The following is a 27,100-nucleotide window of genomic DNA, read 5'->3' on the forward strand; positions in this document are numbered from 1 at the left end:
GATCAAGAATTGACAACAACAAAAAAAAGATTAGGCATGATCATGTCTTTGTTTAAAAATACTTCCCACTGTCAGGTAACTATGTTCAACTCTCCATCCTTCCCAGTTCCCAGTAACATGTCACACATATGCATTCCTTCCATAGTTGGTGTGGGCAGACTGGGACGCCACTGTGGACAGCACGCGTCCTCTAGAGGACGGCTGATATGGATAAGGCCTACGAGAACCCCAGAAACAAGCTGTTGTTAGACGGGTGCACTCTTTCCCAGGTAACATGCTTAATGTGCGGATACATACATTTTCTCGCCAGGCTCTTTAAACCTACACGCACACATCAGACATGCCCCTCCACACATGGCGAGTGTGGCTGAAGACCAGCCAATGTACAAGCCCTCGCCGATTTCATACCTGTCACACAACATTTATTGTAATCGTACATTTCTCGTCATACTTGATTAAGATCTGTCCACTGACTTTGTCCCTGCGTAGAATTGGTCAAAGAACTCCTGGGTGATGTTGGCTGCATACCAAGACACAGCAATCATGGTGCAAAGGCCTTGGGGATTGGGGGGAGAACACAACATGATAACATAAGTTGTCAATTTAAATTCAAATAACACACACAATTGAAATGAATGTTTCTGAAACCCTCTCAGGAGATCGAAAGTGATGGCTATGTATAATTGTAGTGAGATTGTCTGTAGGGACGCAAGACCGTTTTTCATTCAAATCTCTTAGCCTGCTCAGTGGCCTTGTGGTTAGAGTGTCCGCCCTCAGATCGGTAGGTCTAGAGTTCAAACCCCGGCCGAGTCATACCAAAGACTACGGTCCAGCTGAAATTGTATGCTTTGAACGTCCCAAGATGTCCAAACGTGGCTACTATATGAGCGATGGCCTTGTATTTTATGCCATGGTGGTACCCTTCTTCTCTTCCACTTACACAAAGAGACAGCAGGCACATAGTGTGCATTTTAATTAGTTGGTCATTCAGAGTGGCATTACGGTTCTTTTATCCTCATCTCAGAGGATTTTTCCGGGTGTCTTTAATTGAAGCAATCAAAATAAATCTGATACATTTCTAGAAGTCTTTTCATCATTTGATTGTGTGGTATACACTGCATCCAGACTTCAAGCTCAGTATAATGTTTCACTTTAAATGCGGAAGGCCAGATTTGATAGGGAACGCCCACGTCTAATGCTTGTTGCACCATAAGTGAGCATCTTGAATGAGGACGAGCAGTGACAGAAGTCGAGGGGGAGTATTCGCTGCAATTGCACAGAGTTTTTGATGTGGTCCGCTACGTTATTTATGTGGCCTGGGAAAAACTGAAAGTAATAAAGCACTTAAAAAATAAATTCTTAAATATATGTTACCTTGACTTATGATTTCTGAGGAAATTATCCATCAACTAGTCTTTTACTAAAACATATAATTATCAAAATCAAATGCAAATTGTGTAAATAGTGTATTACACTGTAAGTTTATATTCATATAGATTCACTGTTTCAAGCGGCCTTCTGAGGGCCATTTGACACCCCCTGATATATTGTATCTTCTGCTACAATTAATGATGAATAAATAAGATGTACCCAATCAGGAACAATATCTGATAGTGGTTGGTATTGCCTTTGAAAGTATTTATTTTAAGTACACACATGTTTTCACAATCGCAGATGTTAAATTAGGATTGTTGTTTTCTTTTTAAATCTCATTAATTTGATGTAAGTGTTGTTATATCCATCTCAGTGGCCTAGTGGTTAGAGTGTCCGCCCTGAGATTGGTAGGTTGGAGTTCAAATCCCAGCCGAGTCATACCAAAGACTATAAAAATGGGACCCATTACCTCCCTGCTTGGCACTCAGCATCAAGGGTTGAAGTTGGGGGTTAAATCACCAAAATGATTCCCGGGCGCGGCGCCGCTGCTGCCCACTGCTCCCCAAGGGGATGGGTCAAATGCAGAGGACAAATTTCACCACATCTAGTGTGTGTGTGACAATCATTGGTACTTTAATCTTAATCTTAATTATATACATACAACTGACACGAGTGTATTCTCTGTGTTGGCCTTTTCAATTTGCTTTGACATTTGATAAGAAGAGGCTTTTTGTGTATGAGCGGGTAAAGATAACCCTTTGAACTGGTCATCCATTACCAGATAGCTTGTCTTCTGTATACAGAGATTAGACGAGCTGACATGCCAGCTTTCTAGGTGTTGCAGTGGGTAAGAATCAGGATTGATTCATTGGTGCTTTGGTATGACCAACAATTTAGATGTAACTAATTATTCTACACCAGGGGTCACCAACCTTTTTGAAACCAAGGGCTACTTCTTGGGTACTGATTAATGCGAAGGGCTACCAGTTAGATACACACTTAAATAAATTGCCAGAAGTAGCCAATTTGCTCAATTTACCTTTAACTCTGTTATTATTAATAATTAATTATATTTATCTTTGTGGAAACACTGATCATCTTAATGATTTCTCACAATAAATATATATAGAAACAGATAAATATCAATATGCAACACTTTATTTTTATATTTTCTCTAAGTGCACATTTTTCAAATTGAACATTTTCAAATGATCACTTCTAAGACAGTCTTGTGAAATCACAATATCCCATTTTAACTAGCTAGCCACTAACATTTTTTAACAAATCATGAATTACTTTGCACCATGTTTGTACAAATAATAACTCATGTAAAATACAAAAGTAAACTCTCAAATTTTTAAATCATGTCACACTTTGAACTGGACACCAAATCTGTTATCTGTTTCTTTGTCAGTTAGTGGGAAGCCTGGCATTGCATGCTGTTAACTAGTGTGTTGTACTCTGGTGTGTAACTTGACACTGCAACTCTGAGTGAGTCTTGCAGATGTGCATCAGTGAGGCGTGTTCTGTGTTTGTTCTTGATGAAGTTCATGTCAGAAAAGGCTGATTCACAAAGATAAGATTTTTCCTCATTGTTTGCGGAACCTTCTTAATCTTTTGGACATATTTTCACAGCAATCTGGCCTTAAGCTTAATTATGATAAATGTAAAATGTTAAGGATCGTAAATATAAAGGGAACGTCCTTTCGAATGGAATGCAAAGTGCCTGTTTTGTGGACAGATGGACCAGTTAACATACTTGGTGTTGTTGTCCCAGAAAATCTGGAAGATCTAGGCTCAGTAAATTATGATAATCGACTAAGAAAGCTGGACCTAATTATGCAATTATGGAAAGGGAAATCCCTAACCTTGTATGGTAAAATGTCTTTTGCCAACTCGTTAATTATTCCTCAATTTATTTATTTGTTTTTGTCATTACCAGCTCCATCACAAAACTTTTTTAAGATTTATGAGCGGAGGGTCTTCGATTTTGTCTGGAACGGCAAACCAGAAAAGATTAAAAGAAAGGTTTTGTACAAAGAGTATGAATATGGGGGCCTGAAACTTCTCAACCTTGAAGCTATGTGTCTGTCTTTAAAAGCATCAATTGTTCCAAAGATGTATTTAAACATTGAGTGGTACACAAATGTCCTGTTGGACAAAAAACATGTACTGTATCAAAAGAAATTGTATCCTTTTTTACAAGTGATCCCCTCCCAGAGAGTCTGGTGGGAAACATGGCGGGGTTCATAAAGGAAACAATCCACTCATAGTGGTGTTTTCAATTTTATGTGCCAGAAAAAAGAGATGATATTTTGCAGCAGTTAATATGGATTAACTCTAATATTGTAATAGATGGAAAGCCTTTCTTTTGGAAACATATGTTTGAAAGAGGAATCATTTTTGTCAATGATATTATCAATTTAGAATGGTAAAATTATGAAGTATGATGAATTTAGAGCTATGTATGGTGATGCTTGCTCAAGCTTTTCATTGTATCAACTAACTGGAGTAATTGGGAAAGGATGGAAACAAATAATTAATTATGGAACTACTAAATTATTAGTTTGTAAACCTCTAATAAGAAATTCTAGTTGGCAAAAAGGAACTAAAATAAATAGAAAAATATATAATTTTTATTTAATAAAGAAATCTTTGAAGGCTGCCTCATACAACAGAAATGGAAAATGGGAGGACTTTTTTGACTGCCCGTTGCCATGGGATGCTATATTCAAACTAATCTATAAAACCACTATCGATGTGCAAAATCGTTATTTTCAAATTAAAATTATTTATAACTTCTTACCCACAGGGAAAATGTTAAAATTATGGAATATGACAGAGTCAGATGATTGCCGATTTTGTGGTCAGGAGCCTGAATCCACCCTGCATGTGGTTTCTGTTATTTTAGGAGAGTTCATTGACAATCAGGATTTAGTCAATTTAATTATAGTACTCGGTAAAATGTTTATTTTTAAGGCCAAAAACAGATATTCCCTTATTATTACTTTCTTTAAAACATTTATTCAGTATTTTCTAACTTTAGAAAGTTACATGGTTGAAAACGATAATGATGCCAAAAAACATTAAAAAAAAGATGAGAAGTCCTCAAAGGCTTATTTTGAAAGTATAATTATGTTTATAGATTATATGATATCTGTTGTTGTGTTCCCTAATTTGAGTGACCTGGACATAATCTGGACTGTACATAAATGCTTATTTTGAAAATGTAATTTTGTTTATAAATGATATGCAATCTGTTGTGTTCCCTAATTTTTTTCTGTGTACATGAATGAAGGTGTGTGTTGCTGAGTCCGACTTGGACATTATATGGACTGGGCCTGGTTTAAAAAACCCTTTAAACAAATCTAATTTCATTGACAACCTGGTCTGTTGAAGATAAGGCCCTTTTTAAAAAAATAAAATAAAATAAGATAAATAAATAAATAAAAATTTCTTGGATAAAAAAGAAAGTAAAACAATATAAAAATAATTACATAAAAAATAGTAATTAATGAAAATGTTAGTGGACCAGCAGCCTATACAATCATGTGTGCTTCAGGGACTGTGTCCCTTGCAGATGTGTTGTCTATGTTGTGGGAACCAGAATATTGGTAGCAGAAAGAAATAACCCCTTTTGTGTGAGTGAGTGTGGATGAGTGTGCATGGGGGGAGGTTGTTTGGGTTGATGCACTGATTGAAAGTGTATCTTGTGTTTTTTCTATGTAGATTTAATTTAAAAAAAAAAAAAAAAATTATTTATTTTTAAAAAAAATTTTTTTTTTTATTTATTTATTTATTTTTTACAACAGGCCCGCGGGCGACTCATCTGGTCCTTACGGGCGACCTGGTGCCCGCGGGCACCGCGTTGGTGACCCCTGTTCTACACCATGTTACCTCTGCAAAGGAGGCAATGTTTTTACCAACATAGGCCTACTCTGTTTGTCTGCAAGTTAAAGTTAAAGTACCACTGATTGTCACACACACTAGGTGTGGTGAAATTACTCTCTGCATTTGACCCATTCCCTTGTTCCACCCCCTGAGAGATGAGGGGAGCAGTGAGCAGCAGCGGTGGCCGCACTCGGGAATCATTTTGGTGATTTAACCCCCAATTCTAACCCTTGATGCTGAGTGCCAAGCAGGAAGGCAATGGGTCCCATTTTCATAGCCGGTGGTATGACTCGGCCGGGGTTTGAACTCACGACCTACCACTCTCAGGGCGGACACGCTAACCACAAGGCCACTGAGCAGGAGGTGGTAGATCACGCAAATCCCACTCAACCCATCCATCCATTTTCTACCGCTTGTCCCTTTTGGCGTCACGGGGGGTGCTGGAGCCTATCTCAGCTGCATTCGAGGGGAAGGCGGGGTACACCCTGGACAAGTCGCCACCTCATCGCAGGGCCAACACAGATAGACAGACAACATTCACACTCACATTCACACACTAGGGCCAATTTAGTGTTGCCAATCAACCTATTCCCAGGTGCATGTCTTTGGAGGTGGGAGGAAGCCAGAGTACCCGGAGGGAACCCACCCTGTCACAGGGAGAACATGCAAAAACTCCACTCCCGGGATTGAACTCAGGACTACTCAGGACCTTCGTATTGTGAGGCACATGCACTAACCCCTGTGCCACGTTGCTATTTCCACCAATCCTAGTGAAAGGGCGGGTCAAGAAAAAACACATTGCAGAGTGTGTGGATTCAGAAGACTAGATCATATTTTGTATAATTTGCATTGTTTTTGATGACATACTTCAGGACTATGTTTAAAGTGGGATTTATTGTGTTCCAAATAACAATTGTTTTGTCCTGGCATAAATATGTTCTTCTACTTCCATTACATGTCATGTACTATACCTCTATCCCTGTTTTTACCTTGTAGTAAGAAGAACACTCCTCCAATAGCAGCGATCCTGCCCTTCAGAACATAGTTTTCTCCTCCTATTTTGGAGCATTGCATTCCCACAATGGTTCCCACCAGCCCAAATGTCCCAAACACGATGGAAGCGATCATCAGTGCTCGAGAGGCTTGTAGGTACCCTGCGCACAGACATAGAGGTACAATGATTAGTACTATTCTAGCGTTTAAAACAGGACTGTGCATTGTTTGTGATGGTGGCTTTATGTACAGTATGTGCACATATGCATGTGCTTTTTATTTTACACGGATGCCACGGGAGACAAAAAGTGGGCAAAAAAACATGAAAAACTAGTTAAGAAATACTTATTTTTGTGTTTTTGGATGTCCCAAACCAGACAGATCCGGCTGTGAGTACTTTTAGATCCGCTTGTTAAAGAGTGATTAATGTTTTTCATGCCAAAGTCACTACATTTGTCACTAATTGCTTATATAAAGAACATAATCTAGGACCTCGTTCACACTGCAGGTCAATTCCATTTTTTTTGCCTACATGTGACCTGCAGCAAATTTTTTTATGTGAATGTGAAAAGCGCAATTTAGAATTTTTTATATCCGACCCAAGCCTCTTTCGCTTGTGGATATAAATCGGATATGTATGCGATGCGACTGCAGTGTGAACGCTCCCCACTCATTCTTCTGACCAGAACGTCATCAAAAAGCGATAAACGTCATAATTCTTCGCCAAAATAGGCGGTGACAAAATAAATAGTTGACAAATGAGCAGAAAACAGGTGAAAATAGTATTTTTTAGGAACTCACATTAATGTTCCATCACTCATGTCTCTGAGTCTTCGTAGCAGACATGAAAGTAAAACTTCCCACAAACTGCCAGAGCCTAAATACTTGCCCTCTTCCTTTTTAATCTTCCATGAGCAGTTCAGAAAATGTTGACTATAATAGCACAAAATCCTTGAAATTGTCACCTATGTGCCAAGACTGAGACTGACTAGAATTAAAGCCACGTTTACTGTAAACACTACAACACGTGTGACGTCATGTCTGCATGAGGGTCAAATTGAGTTCCATTAGACCGCTTTTTTTTTTAGTAATGTAAACAACTACATTAATAGATCAGATTTGACAAAAAAAAAATCTGAATTAAATATCCGACCCTGCAGTGTGAACATAGCCTAGGTGGTCTGAATACTCCTGCTTATAACCTTGCAACACTGAAATTATCATGAAATTATCAGAAATTATCATGTAGAAAGCTGAAACGCAAATGGCGTGCGACAAAACTTGAGGTTTTCCATCAAGCATGGAGTGATAGTTTAATAACTTATAAACGCATGCTTACCTCAGCTAAAGCTAAATATTACTCAAATCTCATCCACCTCAACAAAAATGATCCTAAATTTTTGTTTAGTACAGTAGCATCGCTAACCCAACAAGGGACTCCTCCCAGTAGCTCCACCCACTCAGCAGATGACTTTATGAATTTCTTTAATAAGAAAATTGAAGTCATTAGAAAGGAGATTAAAGACAATGCATCTCAGCTACAACTGGGTTCTATTAACACAGATACGACTGTATATGCGACGGACACTGCCCTCCAAAATAGTTTCTCTCTCTTTGATGAAATAACATTGGAGGAATTGTTAAAATGTGTAAATGGGACAAAACAAACAACATGTTTACTTGACCCAATTCCTGGGAAACTTATCAAGGAGCTTTTTGTATTATTAGGTCCATCAGTGTTAAATATTATAAACTTATCACTTTCCTCTGGCACTGTTCCCCTAGCATTCAAAAAAGCAGTTATTCATCCTCTACTCAAAAGACCTAACCTCGATCCTGACCTCATGGTAAACTACCGGCCGGTGTCCCACCTTCCGTTTATCTCGAAAATCCTCGAAAAAATTGTTGCACAGCAGCTAAATGAACACTTAGCGTCTAACAATCTCTGTGAACCTTTTCAATCCGGTTTCAGGGCAAATCACTCTACGGAGACAGCCCTCGCAAAAATGACTAATGATCTATTGCTAACGATAGATTCTGATGCTTCATCTATGTTGCTGCTTCTTGATCTTAGCGCCGCTTTCGATACTGTTGATCATAATATTTTATTAGAGCGTATCAAAACGCGTATTGGGATGTCAGACTTAGCCTTGTCTTGGTTTAACTCTTATCTTACTGACAGGATGCAGTGTTTCTCCCATAACAATGTGACCTCGGACTATGTTAAGGTAACGTGCGGAGTTCCCCAGGGTTCGGTTCTTGGCCCTGCACTCTTTAGTATTTACATGCTGCCGCTAGGTGACATCATACGCAAATACGGTGTTAGCTTTCACTGTTATGCTGATGACACTCAACTCTACATGCCCCTAAAGCTGACCAACACGCCGGATGGTAGTCAGCTGGAGGCGTGTCTTTATGAAATTAAACAATGGATGTCCGCTAACTTTTTGCAACTCAACGCTAAGAAAACGGAAATGCTGATTATCGGTCCTGCTCAACACCGACATCTATTTAATAATACCACCTTAACATTTGACAACCAAGCAATTAAACAAGGCGACTCGGTAAAGAATCTTGGTATTATCTTCGACCCAACTCTCTCGTTTGAGTCGCACATTAAGAGCGTTACTAAAACGGCCTTCTTTCATCTCCGTAATACCGCTAAAATTCGTTCCATTTTGTCCACAAGCGATGCTGAGATCATTATCCATGCGTTCGTTACATCTCGTCTCGATTACTGTAACGTTTTATTTTCGGGCCTCCCTATGTCTAGCATTAAAAGATTACAGATGGTACAAAATGCGGCTGCTAGACTTTTGACGAAAACAAGAAAGTTTGATCATATTACGCCTATACTGGCTCACCTGCACTGGCTTCCTGTGCACCTAAGATGCGACTTTAAGGTTTTACTACTTACGTATAAAATACTACACGGTCAAGCTCCTGCCTATCTTGCCGATTGTATTGTACCATATGTCCCGGCAAGAAATCTGCGTTCAAAGAACTCCGGCTTATTAGTGATTCCCAGAGCCCAAAAAAAGTCTGCGGGCTATAGAGCGTTTACTATTCGGGCTCCAATACTATGGAATGCCCTCCCGGCAAAAGTTAGAGATGCTACCTCAGTAGAAGCCTTTAAGTCTCATCTTAAAACTCATTTGTCTACTCTAGCCTTTAAATAGACCCCCTTTTTAGACCAGTTGATCTGCCGTTTCTTTTCTTTTCTTTTCTACTCTGCTCCCAACCCGGGGTGGACCGCTAGCCTGTCCATCGGATGGGGACATCTCCACGCTGCTGACCCGTCTCCGCTCGGGATGGTTCCTGCTGGCCCCACTATGGACTGGACTTTCGCTGATGTGTTGGACTTTCACAATATTATGTCAGACCCACTCGACATCCATTGCTTTCGGTCTCCCCTAGAGGGGGGGGGGGGGGGGGGGGGGGGGGGGTTACCCACATATGCGGTCCTCTCCAAGGTTTCTCATAGTCATTCACATTGACGTCCCACTGGGGTGAGTTTTCCTTGCCCGTATGTGGGCTCTGTACCGAGGATGTCGTTGTGGCTTGTACAGCCCTTTGAGACACTTGTGATTTAGGGCTATATAAATAAACATTGATTGATTGATTGATTGAACACTGATCCCACACTACATCTTCTTATTCTCTGGCAGACCAGGTGCTTATTAGAGGTGTGTTAAGAAGAGGTGTGTTAAGAAGCAGAGGTATGATGCCAACCACTGTACAGAGTAGGAACATTCAGAGACGTTCCCATCATAATATGTTTATTAGCAAACGGCGAACAGGTAGCGGTCCAAGTTTATTTTGAATGTATGGGACATACTGTCTTAAAACACTATTAAATATTGCTGTCCATAGAAACTGCATGATGACATCCAATTATAGGACTCCGCATATTTCATTTTAATGTTTAGGTTACATACTGTAAATATAACCTTTAAAATACTTTGGCATTGCTGTGTGAATGGAGCGATTGTCTCATACCATTTTTTGTTTTGCCTTAGCATTTGATGGAGTGCTCCACTCTCTTTGCATTGACACAATGAGTCATTTGCTTTTGTACAGTGCGGTACATTGTGTATCATAACAAAGTTGCAACATAGACTCGAGCCCCCTACAGGCTCATGACTGGTTGTCATTCTAATGCTGTAAATACAAAAAAAGAGAAATAATTGTTTTTTTCAACAACATTTCCCATCTCATAAAAACAATATTGTCCTGTATCCACATGCTTTACAGTTTGTGAGGCCAATAAACTAACACATTTTCAAATTGGATGAATGTCTGTGGTGCTCGCTTTACTGCAGTTGTTCCTGGTTACAGTCTTTCATCTCATTATATTTTATACAACCGGCTTTTATTACCTGCTGTTTAACAAAGAGCATCACCTCTAAAATGTGACTGAGTCCCGTTTTTAAAGACAGTTATAAACAATCAAACCACTGTTGAATGCAGTTAATATAGTAATAGTTTTTTTGTACAGTTACTTGCCACAAAATAAATAGTTTTCCATGCCAGTAGGAATAGATCCAACCCAGACAACAAGAGTTTTCCCTCAGTCGGCTACATACCGCTTAGTGCGAGCAACGATGGAAAATCGCGGCAGTTGTGAACCCCTGTTGAGTCGGTGGCGCAGGACATCCAGAGATTCTCATAGATGGTCGACGTGGTGATAACGTTACCGTCCACTGTGGACACTCTCCAGTATCGATTCGGAAGCGCTATCCCAACCATGAGCCATCCCAGAAAGCCCAGGAAGAAAGCTAAAGCTTCCACTATCGGATCCATAATTCCTTAAATTCTATTGAGTTTGGTCAAGCACCTGTGAAGGTTTCCGGAAAGAAAATGTTGACTAGACTATCTTCAAGCCCAAACCAGTGGATTTGTTTGTGTGATAGACTCAGATTTCCCAGCAACCCTTGAGCCAGGATGCTACAGAAACCTACAAATTAATGATTAATTCCAAACAGCCTGCTTATGATTTCCCCTATTATTCCTACATGTCTTGAACTTTTTCAGAGGCCCAAGTGTTTACCCAACCTAAAGGAAGTCAGGTCCAACCTTCACACCTGCTGACTAACGTCTATAGACTCAAAGTTATTTGTCACTTTCTGACAGTCGCTTTGAACACTGTCAATAAATCCCAATCTTTAGTGATTGGATTCAAATCCCAGTTTGGGACTGAGGCTGACTGGTGGATGATGGGAATGTCTACGGTCTTGAGGGGCTTGGGGGCATAAGCGCACGCGCACCAAGAGATAAGACTGTGCTTTAGAACACATAGACTTGTCGCTCGGCAGGAATTTGTAATGGCCTTAGATTTTGCTTATATTGAAACATTTTTTTTTTTTAAAGATCAAGCAATTTTGTATTTATAGTTTGAAGAATATAACTTATTTTGCATGCAAGATTTAAATTTGAAAAAGCAACAAAAAAATGGCCTTAACATTAGAAAAAAAAGTATCAAATTGAAAACAAAAATTACATGGTTGCCTTGATAAGACAATACTACGGAGCCCCTAAAGGGACATGGGGGAATTTTTTTTTTTTAGATATGTATCTAAACTTTTTATTAAAAAAAATACAAATTTAAAAAAAAATAAATATATATATATATTTTTTTAAATAAAAAAACATACATATCTAAAAAAAAAATTCCCCCATGTCCCTTTATGGGCTCTGTACAATACCTTTACTTAGATTAAAACTTTTTTTTAAATAATACATTTAAGTGGATAAAGTCATATTTCACATGTACTCAATTACATTAATATTATATAAAAGAGTAACTTAATTTTTTATTTATCAAATTTATACAATCAACTAAATTTTACATCATCAAATATTATTAATGAGGCTTTTTTTTTATGAATAAATGTTTTTAAGAAGTTATTATTTACATTTAATGTGTACACAATACATTAATGTAAAGGTACAGTCCAGCCCAAAATTATTCATACCTCTGGCAAATTTTTACTTAAATATTTTCTTTAAATTTAAAACAATATTTTTTCCACACTATAATGCCTCTTGTATTGTCTTATTATCTTCTGGGGAGACACACACCTATTTCATTTCCAATCAGGAAAGGAAAAAGTCACCTTAATTCAGTGGTTTGAGTAATTTCGGGCTCGGATGTGTATAATAAAATAAACATATTCGTAAATACTCTCCAATGATCCCTGAATAAAAGCAAACTTTGCCAGAATAAGAGCATTTTTATTGAGCATAAGTAGCTGCTTTTTCATTTATTGCACACTTGCAGACTTTTTTTGCCTATTTTGCTGTCTACACATGATGTGAAAAATTTGCAACAAAGTTTAATCCTTATTTTGAAATACAAAGCAGCGCGCCGTGTGATGTTTAACAAAAAAGGAAGATGCAAAGTCAGCTAAATCTTACAGCTGAATCATCAGAACCGGCAAGCGTGATGTGTAAAAGACTCCTGAGCAATTAGTTCAAATAAATATCACCATTTTGACAGTAGATTTAAAATGATCAACTCTTACTTACCAGGAAGGGCAAAAAGGGATGGAAAGTCACGGCAGTTATAGATCCCAGTGGAATCACTGGCACATGACATCCAGAGGTTCTCATATATTGTGGAGGTTGTAATTACACTGCCTTCTGTGGTAGACTCTTTCCAATACTGGTCTTGCAGTGATACAAAAATCAGTATCCAGCTGACAAAACCAAGGAAAAGTGCTGTAATTTCAGTGATGTCTCTCATCTTGGAAGAAATCTTCTCTATCTTATCAGCCAAACAATAAAGACATTGCCTCTGTAAGGAGCTCTAATGGCAACTTCTGTATCTGATATACATTTTAGAGGGCAGTGCATGCACTCAGGGGTTTTTCTTCTTCTTATGCACTCAAACAAACCCAGACTAATTTGATCATTGATTTGTTGGCTCTAGCTACATTATAAGTTTGCTATTCCCGCCCAAAATTGATGACATTTCACGTGCCTGGCACCTTACCATAGAAGTGTTAGCATACAATGAACCTTTTTTCCCTCCCCGTTTGATCTAGCAGGGGTAGAGGTGAGATACTGTAAAATATATTACTCTGCTTTTACATCATGCAAAACCTTGTAAAATGCAAACATGATTTTTCTCTTTGCACTGCAGTCAGAATCCCTCAATGGAGACATTTTTTAATGTATAATTCAGAGGATAGTTAGGATAATTCAATGTTAGTTTAAGGCATTATTGTTAAAATGACAAAACATTTATAAATCTTGCAAGATATGTTGAAAAGGGTGCAAGTTTGGGGTACGTTAATTATATTAAGTACATTTTGGTGACTTATTTCATATTATCTTGTCTCCATCCCTATTTGATCACATGGTAGCTGTGATTTTAGAGAGGTTATTTCAAGTTCGATGAGCAAATAGTAATAAAGAGGACTGAATAGAGGGCAGAACATACATTGAAACCTGTGTAAAGAGTCAAATGGCAGGTGATTTATAGGAGGCAGAAAGTGCCTATTTTAGCTCAGGTTAAACATTAACAAACGGAAACACAAAAGATTCATTGAATTTCTTGAGCTTGGCAAATCTTTTTTTTTCTGCTGGAGGATTTATATTTAGAAGAACATTTTTGTACTGTCTACTTAACTAAACATATTTTTCACTTTGTATTTTATTGGACTTTTTTCTTTCTATCAAGTTTCATATAGAAGTGTGCCAATAAGATACATTATTCAGAGTACATTACACGCACAAACAAACTGTAAGAACCAAAACGTGATTCTTTCTTTATGGTTTAAGTCTGTATCTTATCAAAAGTAAATTTTCTACTGTTGTCAAGTAATCAGCAGGAAAGTTCAAAGTTCTGTCATATACTTACAGTATTGACCAGACGTTAAGGCTTTAAATCATAATCCTTTCTCTGTTAATATTTTATTTCCTTGCCCTTCCCTTAGTCATTTGAAATATGTATTACCTTGTGTCCGCGTTGACCCCCGCTGCTTTAAGAAAAAAAAGTTTATTTCAATCAATCTTCAATGTCTTTTTTAGGGTGTTAGACAAAGAACAGATAGAAAGGAAATTACAGTTAGTACAGCTATTCAGAAGTTGCATTTTGGACAAGGATTGATTGAATACCACCACAATGGATTGGAAATACGGGGGATATTGATCTTTGAAATAGGTAAAGTAAGAACGAATATAAAATACAAATGTATTTCAGTTCAATGGTGGAACAAGCTAAGTGATGAGCTGGAGACATGTAGTTCTTTGATAAGGTTTAAGAAAACCTTGAAAGGTGAAATAATTGAAAATTATAAAATATAGCAACGATTACTTTCATCCCATGGATTTTTTTAACGATGTTCCAGGCAATCTAATTTTCAGTGAATGTATAGGATAGGCAAATATAAGCTTTGGCTTCAGCCTATTCCTTTTTCGGTCATTCTTTTTCTTTTCTTTTCTTTTTGTGTGTAAATGTGTATGAATGTTAAATATGTATAATCTGTACTGTTAAACTGGTCACACAAAATGGTTGATTATATGACCGAAATACACTTATTTCATTCATTCATTCAAATAAAACATTCAAGATGCCTATGAACATCACCAAATTGAGTTTCCTTCCAAGAAGTGCTTTGTCAGCCATAAGGTTGTAACGATATGAAAATTTAATATCATGGTTATCGTGACCAAAATTATCACAGTTATCATTATTATCGCTGTATCGTTGAATGTGTTTAAAAAAAAGTACTTTTTTCAAAATAACTAAATCAAATAGACTGTTAGAAAACCCAATAGTTTGTATGTTTTGCATTTCTTATGCTTCACTGATAGTGTTTTAGTCTTTGTATTTTATGTTTTTTATTTATATAAGTCTTTAAGAAGTGCATACAAATTAGAAGTGCATAAACAAAATCTGTTATTTATATTTATTGCTGGCATTGTGGCATCCTACTCTGTTCACCAGTCATTGAATGCATCGTAAAAACACCTCCGTCTCATATTCCTCTGAGTATGGAACGATCACTCTAAGAGAGCACAGCTTGTAGGTTTAATGTGCACAATTTAGTAGTTGCTCAGACAGCAATGTGTTTATGTTAGGGCTGTCAAACAAATAAAACATTTAATCACGATTAATCGCACTTTGTTCATAGTTATCTCAAAATTGATTGCGATATTGCAGCTAGATATAATTTTTCTTCATTACTAAGTGTATCAGACAGACAATTTTCAAGTATTTTTATTTTTTTTTACAATAACTTGACAATTGGTTTGTTTTAATGAAATGTGTTTTAAACAGCTCAACACATAAAATACATGAACAGGCTTTTAATAACAATACAATAAATTGTGGGGGGGGGAGACTACACCGTGTTTAGATACCAGTTTCACGCATTAATGATACAAAATGTGGATTGTTCCAATCCTGTTTTGATTTGAAAAGATGTTGATTGACATAACATCTTTTTGTCAGTGATTCAAACAACATTTTTATTAAAAACCTTAAACAGAAACCGAAGAAAAGAAACCACCTAAATAGTACAACATGGTCACTGATAAAACAGCGGGATCATGCACTTAAAATATACCTCAAGATGAAATCAACACTAAATGGACACAAGTTCACCTCACTAAGGAATAAAGTGACTGAAGAAGTCAGAACAGAAAAAACTAACTTTTCTTTTTTATGTCACAATGAATGCCAGAGACAATGCTGAGGAGATTTGGACAAACAAAGAAACAAAGGAAATTATACTATAACACGAACATTAGAGAGTTGTAAATAATTTTTTTTTTTTTTTTGTCCTGCCCAGCTTCTCAGGCAAATCATATAGTAGATGTAGATGCCCATATCGGCTGTTCAGATTTACTTTACAAAAGAGAAGTGTAGGCTCCTTCTCTTGTTGCCTTGTTTGTATTTTGACTTTATTAAATGTATTTATATTATCATTTGGTGCAGCCGGGCCGGAGCAGGAGGGGATAGAAAGAGAAAAAAAGGAAGACAGAGGGGGGAATTGTGGGGACAAGAGGGGGATTAGACAGAGAGACAAAAACAACAACAGCAAACACAACAACAACAACAACAACAATAGAGCAACATCAGCAAATACGACATGTACTAATATGATGGTAAAAGTAATAGCAAATAAGCAGTTAGCGAAAAAAAAAAATAATACAGAAATGACAATGAGCATTATTACACTAAAAATGGAGCAATATGAATACCAATAGAAGTAGTGCTATTGATAATAAACAATACCAATACTTTTCCTTTATTATCAACAATACAATTGTTCAAATGCAACAATACATGTACGTAATGATAACTTGAGATACGAAAGAATGCAGAAAAATGGAGGGGAAGAAAGAGAAGCAACCTACATTAACCTTGTAGATTGTTATAGTAACAATAGGTTAAGCTTTGTCAGTGTGCCATGTGTTATACCCAGTTTACCCTAGGGCAACAACGTTAATATATGTTTGATGAAACGTGATTATGTGCATGAGTGTATGTGTGCATATGTACTTGTATATGTACAGTATGTGTATATGTGTGCTTGTACAGTGAATGTATATGTACAGTATGTGTATATGTGTGTTTGTACAGTGAATGTATATGTACAGTATGTGTATACAGTATGTGTGTTTGTACAGTGAATGTATATGTACAGTAAGTGTATATGTGTGTTTGTACAGTGAATGTATATGTACAGTATGTGTATGTGTGTGTTTGTACAGTGAATGTATATGTACAGTATATGTATGTGTGTGTTTGTACAGTGAATGTATATGTACAGTATGTGTATGTGTGTGTTTGTACAGTGAGTGTATATGTACAGTATGTGTATATATATGTTTTTACAGTGAATGTATATGTACAATATGTGTATACAGTATGCTTGTATAATGAGCGTGCGTGTGGATGTACGAACTTTGAGTGTGTAAATATGTACTGTATTTGTATATGTATGTGGGAGCGTAGGTACCTATGTATGTCTGTATGTATGTGTGTGAGTATATGTGAATTTGCATGTACAATACATTTGACTCCCAGTGTGTGCGGGAGCCAGAGTACGGCCCCAGCCTCCCCGAGAGCCCATCCCACAAACAGTAGGTGTGGTGCCCAGGGAACCAGGGACCACCGCCCCCACGCAGCCAAGCCGGACAGTGACAGGAACCCCAGAGCCCGGCCCACCGCGCCGCCCACAAGGGCCAGCAGCAGGCCGCAAACAGACGCACCCGGCAGAGGACAAGGCACGAGAAAAGCAGGGGGCAGCCAGACCCCAAGTCAGCGAGAGACCACACCCCACACGGACAAAAGGCGGGACGCCCCGCCCGAGGGGCTCGGAGACCCCCCGCAACCGGACAGGAAGACCTCCCCCGCCCCACCGGCAACCGGGCCCCCACGAGCCCACCCCCACCCCCGGAGAGCGCGGCGAGGCCAGCCCACGGCCACCCCACCCAAGCCGGCCACCATAGGACCACCCAGCACGGGGCCACGGGAACCACCCACCCCACCCGCAGGGACCCCAACGATGGAGATGGAACAACCAGCAACCGCCCCCGCTGAGTCCCCCCCTGAGGTAGGGGAAAATAAATAAATAATAATAATAATAATATTAATAAAATATATAAAAAAATAAGAATAAATAAATAATTAAATCTATTTTAAAAAAAAAAAAAGAATTAAAAGAAGATCACAGACATGCTGACACACAAGGTCGCTACCCCAACAACTGGCCGACTCGCAGCACCCCGGAATACCCTGCAGCACCAAGCTACCACAGTAGACGCAGGGACCAGACCCAGCAGGCCCCAACCAAGACGGGCACCCGGAAGGGATGGACGGTGGGACCCAGGAGCTCCAGACACGCAATCCGGATGCAGTAGCCTGAGGCGCCGACCCCCACCCGACAGGCAGGCCCAGAACGTACCCCCAGAAATATACATACATATTGATTGATTGATTGATTGATTGATTGATTGAGACTTTTATTAGTAGGTTGCACAGTGAAGTACATATTCCGTACAATTGACCACTAAATGGTAACACCCGAATAAGTTTTTCAACTTGTTTAAGTCGGGGTCCACTTAAATTGATTCATGATACAGATATATACTATCATATATACTATCATCATAATACAGTCATCACACAAGATAATCACATTGAATTATTTACATTATTTACAATCAGGGGTGTGGAGGGAGGGGTGGGGGGGTGGGGGGGGGTTATATGGACATCAAGTAGTGGACATAGAGAGAGAGAGAGAGAGATCAGAAGGCATAAGAAAAAGAAAAAGTATCTGCATTTGATTGTTTACATTTGATTATTAGCAATCCGGGGAGGGTGTTAGTTTAGGGTTGTAGCTGCCTGGAGGTGAACTTTTATTGCGGTTTTGAAGGAGGCTAGAGATGCCCTTTCTTTTATACCTGTTGGGAGCGCATCCCACATTGATGTGGCATAGAAAGAGAATGAGTTAAGACCTTTGTTAGTTCGGAATCTGGGTTTAACGTGGTTAGTGGAGCTCCCCCTGGTGTTGTGGTTATGGCGGTCATTTACGTTAAGGAAGTAGTTTGACATGTACTTCGGTATCAGGGAGGTGTAGCGGATTTTATAGACTAGGCTCAGTGCAAGTTGTTTAACTCTGTCCTCCACCTTGAGCCAGCCCACTTTAGAGAAGTGGGTAGGAGTGAGGTGGGATCTGGGGTGGAGGTCTAGAAGTAACCTGACTAGCTTGTTCTGAGATGTTTGGAGTTTAGATTTGAGGGTTTTGGAGGTGCTAGGGTACCAGGAGGTGCATGCGTAATCGAAAAAGGGTTGAACGAGAGTTCCCGCCAGAATCCTCAAGGTGCTTTTGTTGACCAGAGAGGAAATTCTGTAGAGAAATCTCGTTCGTTGGTTAACCTTTTTGATTACCTTGGTTGCCATTTTATCACAGGAAAGGTTAGCCTCTAGAATGGAACCTAGGTAGGTGACCTCATCTTTCCTGGTGATGACACTGTCACCTACTTTTATGGTGAAGTCATTGACTCTCTTAAGTTTGATGTGGGACCCAAACTGGATGGATTCTGTTTTACCCAAGTGGATGGATAGCTTGTTGTCAGCGAGCCAGGTGCAAGTTCTACAGAGCTCAGCACTGAGGATTTTCTCCACCTGTGACTTGTCCTTGCCAGATACCAGCAAGGCAGAGTCATCCGCGAACAAAAAGAATTCACAGTCGCATGCCGATGACATGTCGTTTATGTATATTAGGAACAGTAAAGGTCCCAATATACTGCCTTGGGGGACTCCACAGCTCACCGAGAGGGGGGGGGGACACGGTGCCGTTCACCTCTACCACCTGCTCCCTCCCCTCCAAGTAAGACTGCATCCAGCTCCAAGAGTTTTTGTTAAATCCGATTGCTCTGAGCTTATCCAACAGTATAGCATGGTTAACGGTGTCAAAGGCCTTCTGAAGGTCCAGCATGACCATGCCGCAGTATTTGCCCGCGTCCACCTCATGTTTGATGTGGTCGGTCAGATAGAGAAGGCATGTGTCAGTGGTGTGGTTAGTTCTGAAGCCGGATTGGAATTTGTACATGAGTTTATTAGTGGCAAGGTAACTATCGACCTGTTCATAAACTATTTTCTCCATTACTTTCGAAATGGAGCTGAGAATAGAAACAGGTCGGTAGTTGCCAGGTTCCAATTTGCTTCCTTTTTTAAAGAGGGGAGTTACTCTTGCTATCTTAAAATCTTTTGGTACTTGGCCTTGTGTAATTGATAGGTTTATTATGTGCGTGATGATTGGGGCAATGATGGAGGCAGAGTCCCTGAGGAATCTGGAGGGAATATTATCAAGGCCGGTGGCCTTGTTAGGGTGGAGCGCGCTCAATTTTTTAAACACCTCATCAGCTGTGACCATTTCTAATTTGAAATCATCGTTGGATACTCCTAGCTTTCTGTAGAAGGCTTTAATGTGTTCTACACCAAAGCGACCAGAGTGGTGGGACAGCTTGTTGACAAGAGTTGCGGCTATGCTGGTGAAAAAGGCGTTAAGTCTGCTAGCTACCTCCATTTTGTCTGTAATGAGGGAGTCACCCTCCTTGATGCTGATGTTGGTGAGTCTTGTTTTAAGTTTCCGGCTGCAACCAGGAAGCTGGTTGTTGAGAATTTTCCAGAGCTCACGTGGCTTATTCGTGTTTTCCTCTATTTTGTCGTTAATGTAATTTTTTTTTAAGGATTTAGTCAGGTTGGTTGACTTATTTCTTAATTTATTGCATTGCTTTTTGAGAGTTGAAAGGAGTAATTTGAGGTTGATATTATTGGGTTGTTTATCTACTTCTGTTTTACATTTTTGGTATTCAGAGTATTTCCTGTCTCTGTCTTTTATGGCAGCTAATAGGTCCGGATTCATCCATGGTTCCGAGCGGGCTTTGATCCTGACTGTTTTCACGGGAGCCATGTCATTTAGTATCTTTAGGAACGCCGTTTTGAAGCGATCCCAAGCGACATCGACCAGGTTGCTCGCGAGCACAGGGGACCAGTCCCACTCATCTAATTTGAAATTGAAATTGTCATTGGAGTATTTTTTGAGGGATCTGGATTGGGCTGTTATGTGGCCATTGGCTTTAGGTTTAGCTATTTTACGGGTGCAGAAGGTTAGATAGTGGTCGCTAAGACCACAGATCATGACCCCACTATTTTTTATTTTAGGCCGGTCTGAAGTGAGAATGAGATCTATGGTTGATTGGGTGGAATCACACACCCTTGTGGGTAGCGCTATTAGCTGGGAAAGACCGTGCAGATTACAAAACTTGCTGAAGGATCTGAAAACAGGCGCATCTTTGCGTTGAATATCTGTGTTCAGATCCCCAGTTATAATTTTCTCCATGTTGTTTGTCCCCGCCAAGCATTCTTCCAAAGCCCCATAGAAATCACTCTGATTAGGGGGTCTATAAACAGTCCCTATTAGTACCGGCTTAGCATTTTTAAATTTGATTTCCGCCCACACAGATTCCAGGTCATTGTGGTTAAGATCAGTGCGAGTTATGTATTTAATATCCTGGTGAATATACATACAAACGCCCCCACTGTGTTTATTCCTATCCTTTCTGATAACCGAAAAGTTTTGTATTTCTATCTCTGAGTCAGAAATACTTTGATCAAATTTGGTTTCAGAGAAACACAAGATTTTTACCTTCGTGTTGAGGAACATTTCTCTGATTTGGCTCCAGAGAGGCTGTTCACATTAAGGTGGATGATGTGTAGTCCACTGGAACCAAAAAGAGCATCAGAGTCCGCTGTGTTGTGGTACTGACCAGAAAAATTGTTGGTTATTATTGCTGTTGCAGTTGAAGAGCAAGGAGAGAGAGGAGAGAGAGGCATATTGATAGTCCTCCAGGTGAAGGGGGAGGGAGAGAAAGGGGGAGGGGAGGGAGAGGGAGGAGGAGGCCAGGTAGGGTTGCTGGGGGATGGGTTGGGTTTCCTTTTGGCGGGCTTTTTTGAAGACAAAGAGAAAGAGAATAACGAAAATGTTTGTGTAAAGGCGCCTCTAAATCCTGTGTATGCCGCGTCCTCGGCCGTCCGGGACCGGGGAGAGGTCGCGTGGACCCCCGCCATCTCGTGCAGTTCCCCGCAATCACCGATGTCTGGGTCGCCGTCCACCGCAGCCGCCGCGTCGTTCACCGCCGCTGAGTCGCTGCCTTCTCTGATGACCGGGTCGTCCTCCACCGCCGCCGCCGAGCCTCCGACCGTGTCGATGAACGGGGCGAAGTCCTCCGCCGAGCCGCCGACCGCTGGAGCACAGGTGAGCTTGAGCTGAGATGAGCCGGTAGCCGAGTTAGCTTCGATGGCGACGCTAGCAGTAGCATTGCTAGTCTTCGCCAGTCGGGACAACATTAACCGTGTTGTTGCAGGTCCAGGGTTGAGTTCAGTGTCTCCTGATAGTAGAAGTAATAGTAGTATTATTGACTTTCTGTCTATCCTTCCAGTCAGGGGCATGTTTCTTCTGCCTCGATGTGCAGACAAGCACGATGCTAACACGTTAGCTCCAAAGCCAAGGTGCTTCGCCGATGTATGTGGAGATAAAAGTCACTGTGTATGTCCATTTCGCGTTCTCGACTCTCATTTTCAAGAGGGTAGAGTATCCGAGGAGGTTTAAAATATAAATCCGTGATCCACAGTAGAAAAAGGAGGAAGTGTGGGATAATCCGAGCAGTTGTTTGGATTCCCGATCGGGAGCGAACATATCTATATACATACACATACACATGTACACATACACACACATATATATACATACATACATACATACATACATACATACACACACATACACATACATACACACAGTTTGTCAGCCCCGACAACCACCACCACGCGCGCGCGCTGCCACCAGTCACAACATCAGCCACCCCCCTGCACCAGACCCAGCAGCCACGGGCGCCCACACCACAAACAAACGGCAGCAGAAACAGCAGCCGCAATACCCCCAGACAGCCAGCACCACCCAATCAAATCAAAGCGATCAAAAAAAAAAACGCAACCGGCAACCACACGCCAACAGGATCACGGAGACCAGCCAGCGCCAGCCCGCCGGCCAGCCCAAACACCAACACGCAAACAAGAGACACCAACGTTCAACTGAGAAGGCAATTTGTTTCTTTGTGAAAAATTTAAAGTCAAAAATTGATAGCAGTGGTTTTATAGTAGCTGTTTTTCTTGACTTGAAGAAGGCGTTTGATACTGTGAATTATCAAATTTGATTAACTAAGCTGTCTTATTTTAATTTGTCTGTAAATACTTTGCAAAGGATAGAATCATATACAGTGCATCCAAAAAGTTTTCACAGCGCTTCACTTTTTCCACATTTTGTCCTCATAATTCTACGCACAATATCCCATAATGACAATGTGAAAAAGTTGTTGTTTTTTTTTAAGGATTTTTTGGAAATGTATTAAAAAAAATAAACTAAACACTCACAAGTACACAATTATTCACAGCCTTTGCTCAATACTTTGTTGATGCACCTTTGGCAGACATTACAGCCTCAAGTCCTTTTGAATACAATGCCACAAGCTTGACGCACCTATCTTTGGGTTTTGCCCGATTCTCTTTGCAGCACCTCTCAAGCTCCATCAGATTGGATGGGAAGTGTTGGTTTCCATCCAGCATGTCTCTGTACATTGTTGCATTCATCTTAGTCTAGTCAGGGAGGTGACCAAGAACCCGATGGTCACTCTGTCAGAGCTACAACATTCCTCTGTGGAGAGAGGGGAACCTTACAGAAGGACAACCATCTCTTCAGTCATCCAGGCATGTATGGCACGTGACCAGACGGAAGCCATTTCTTCGTAAAAAGTTTGCCAAAATGCACCTGAAAGACTCTCAGACCACGAGAAACAAAATTCTCTGGTCTGACGAGACAAAGATTGAACTCTTGAGCCTGAATGGCAGGCATCATGTTTGGAGGAAACGAGGCACCACTCATCACCAGGCCAATACCATCCCTACAGTGAAGCATGGTGGTGGCAGCATCACGCTGTGGGGATGTTTTTCAGCAGCAGAAACTGGGAGACTAATCAAGATAGAGGAAAATGTGAATGCAGCAATATACAGAGACATCCTGGATGAAAACCAACACTTCCCAGCCAACCTAATGGAGCTTGAGAGGTGCTGCAAAGAGGATTGGCGAAACTGCCCAAAGATAGGTGTGCCAAGCTTGTGGCATCGTATTCAAAAAGACTTGAGGCTGCCAAAGGTGCATCAACAATGTATTGAAAAAGGCTGGTCAACTTTTTTTTTTTTTTGAATACATTTGCAAAATAAAAACAAATACAAATTCACAATGTAATTATGGGGTATTGTGTGTAGGATTTTGAGGTCAAAAATGAATTTATTCCATTTTGGAATAAGTCTGAAACATAACAAAATGTGGAAAAAGTGTAGCGCTGTGAATACACTCCGGATGCACTGTATTGTGCAGAGGAAATAGTGTGTTAAATTACACAACACTACATCTGAAACTTCTGACCATACTCTTGGTCTACCTCAAGGCTCGGTTTTGGGACCATAATTGTTCAATCTGTACATTAATGATCTGTCAAATAGCTGTACGTCAAACGTAACTTTCCAGGTGTATGCTGATGATGCTATGTGCATGCAAAAACTACATTTCAAACTGCACATGATCTACAGTATATCAGCTGCTTTGTCCAAAGTGTCCAACTGGTTGAACCTTTTTCATTTGCATCTTAATGTGTGAAAAACAGTTTGCATGTTTTTTTTCCTAAGAAGGCAAATGCTGACATAACTCCTGATGTGTATGTAAATGGTACAACGTTTGAAGTTGTACAGGAGTTTAAATATCTGAATTATCATTGATTCCCAACTATGTTTTCCATCCATCCATTTTCTACCGCTTATTCCCTTCAGGGTCGCGGGGGGCGCTGGAGCCTATCTCAGCTACAATCGGGCAGGAGGCGGGGTACACCCTGGACAAGTCGCCACCTCATCACAGGGCCAACACAGATAGACAAACAATATTCACACTCACATTCACACACTAGGGCCAATTTAGTGTTGCCAATCAACCTATCCCCAGGTGCATGTCTTTGGAGGTGGAAGGAAGCCGGAGTACCCGGAGGGAACCCACGCAGTCACGGGGAGAACATGCAAACTCCACACAGAAAGATCCCGAGGCCGGGATTGAACTCACGACTACTCAGGACCTTCGTATTGTGAGGCAGACGCACTAACCCCTCTTCCACCGTGCTGCCCTCCAACTATGTTTTAAACAAGTAAAAAAAAAACTGTGAATAGAATAGAATACAACCTGTCATATTTTAAATATGTTTGAAAACACTTATCTCTTGACGCTGCAAAATTATATCTAAATGCAATGATCATCCCACATATTACCGTCTGTATAACAAGTGGGGCATCGGCATGCAAGTCAAAATGAAAGCCTGGCGAAATTGCATACAAGCAAGTTCTAAAAGTCGTAGACAAAAAGCAACACATGCCGTCATTGTAACATCTTAAAAGAAACATGAAGTTGGGAAAATATAATACATTATGCAAATGTTTCCACAGTGTACAAGATTCTCCATGGACTAGATCCACCTCCAATAAAACAATTGATAAAGACCAACTTAAATCGAAGGACTAGATCAGGATCTAGAGGTGACTGTCTGGTCCCATACAGGAAAAAGTGCTTTTGGCCAGTCAGTTTTTTCATATTTTGCGTCACAGTTATGGAACAAGATACCAAGTAACGTACGAGACTTACAAACTCTTACCTCTTTCTAAACTGTGGTTACTTGAACATCAAAACTGCACTCATAATGAATCTTGAAATCCACTGGATGTGTTGTATTATTACATGTAATTGATGTCATTCACAACTTTATTTTCAATGGATGGGTTGTTTTTGGGGGGGATGGGAGGAGGGTGTTGCTTGTGACCCTGTCTGCTTACATTACATTATGTATACAAATGTTGTGAAATAGTGCGTACTTAAACTCAACTGTGTATGCTAACCTGTGCAATAATACCTGCACAGTGTGTGCAAAATAGGTGCAATAGGGCAATGTGCAGCAGCACTTTACAAACCTGTGAATTAGCACTTTATAACGGGCAATGTGCTATTCTTCTCAAGCACTTTAGCGCTTCCGCACTCTTACACTTAAATCCAACTTTCTATGGTCACTTAATTCATTAGGTTTTTTTTGTCTTGTTGTATACGGCCTTGTTGTCTTGTTGTTTGATGCTGTCCTATTCTTATGTGTTTGGCATTCATTTCCGCAGGGACGAGTGATGGAAATTAGCCACTGGCTACAATCTTGCATATTTAAACTGGTGCGTTCATCAATAAACAGTACATACTGTCCCTGTTTTGAAAATAAAGTCAAAGTCAAAGATGTTCGGTAATGCAATCCGTGATATTTCGACCTGAATTGATGCTTCTGGTGTGTGATGTACAAGTTGATGGTATCCATATAGCTGCATGACAATGTCTTACCCTTCTCTATTTATTAATGAAATGTTATATTCAGCCAGCAAAACATTCTGTAATTGTGGACTATCAATCAGAACAGGTTATAAAAGAATATACACTTTATTTCAATCGGCCAGAAAACATTTGTTTAGGTAGAAATATCACAGATAAATTTACAAAATATCTTTGACAAAGCATGGTCTTTATGAAAGACAATTTTTCATTTTGTCATGGTATAGACCAGATGTGACATGCAGCGACTATTATTGTGAAGCCGGAAGTATGTGATTGGTTTGAGAAGAGGGGTTTTGACACTTTTTGATGTTGTAACAAGAATACATAATATTAAAGACTTCCTGCCCCTGCCGTGCCCAGTGATGGGCAGTAACAAGCTACATGGAGCTAAACTACCTAGCTTAACTACAGCTTAGCTTGGCGGTAGAATAGCTACTTTTTGAACGAGTAGCTTTTCCTGTAGCTTAGCTACTTTTAGACCCGTGTAGCTAGGAGGCTTACATCAATGCTACAAGTTACAAAGAGAGAAAACGGATGACGACCTGACGACTAGTGTTGGGTTAGTTACTGAAAACCAGTAACTAGTTACAGTTACTAGTTACTTTATTTCAAAAGTAACTCAGTTATTAACTCAGTTACTTACACCGAAAAGTAATGCGTTACTGCAAAAAGTAACAAGATCAACAAGGGAACAAGTGAAGATCTGGAAACTGAGAATTTGGTGAGGGACATCATCCTGTCATTAACCACAAATGTTTTAAAGTATTCAAAACAATGGTTGTATTTCCATAAACGTAAATTTTCTAAATATTATTTATGCCCTAAAAAAAAGGTGCTCTGCATAAAATATTGATATT

The 27,100-nt window shown here is 39.9% G+C and overlaps 1 protein-coding gene across 1 annotated transcript; it reads right to left on the reverse strand.

Annotated features, from left to right (window-relative positions):
- Positions 1 to 120: 120 nt before the first annotated feature.
- Positions 121 to 11,061, reverse strand: LOC133649702 (claudin-15-like). Its single transcript, XM_062046354.1, has 5 exons — positions 10,845 to 11,061; positions 6,255 to 6,419; positions 475 to 556; positions 298 to 408; positions 121 to 217 (listed from the first exon to the last, which is right to left on the reverse strand). Exons 1-5 carry the CDS (start codon positions 11,059 to 11,061, stop codon positions 121 to 123), a joined length of 672 nt encoding a protein of 223 aa, XP_061902338.1.
- Positions 11,062 to 27,100: the final 16,039 nt, after the last annotated feature.

Source organism: Entelurus aequoreus, linkage group LG05, assembly GCF_033978785.1.
Source record: "Entelurus aequoreus isolate RoL-2023_Sb linkage group LG05, RoL_Eaeq_v1.1, whole genome shotgun sequence".
Taxonomy (NCBI): domain Eukaryota; kingdom Metazoa; phylum Chordata; class Actinopteri; order Syngnathiformes; family Syngnathidae; genus Entelurus; species Entelurus aequoreus.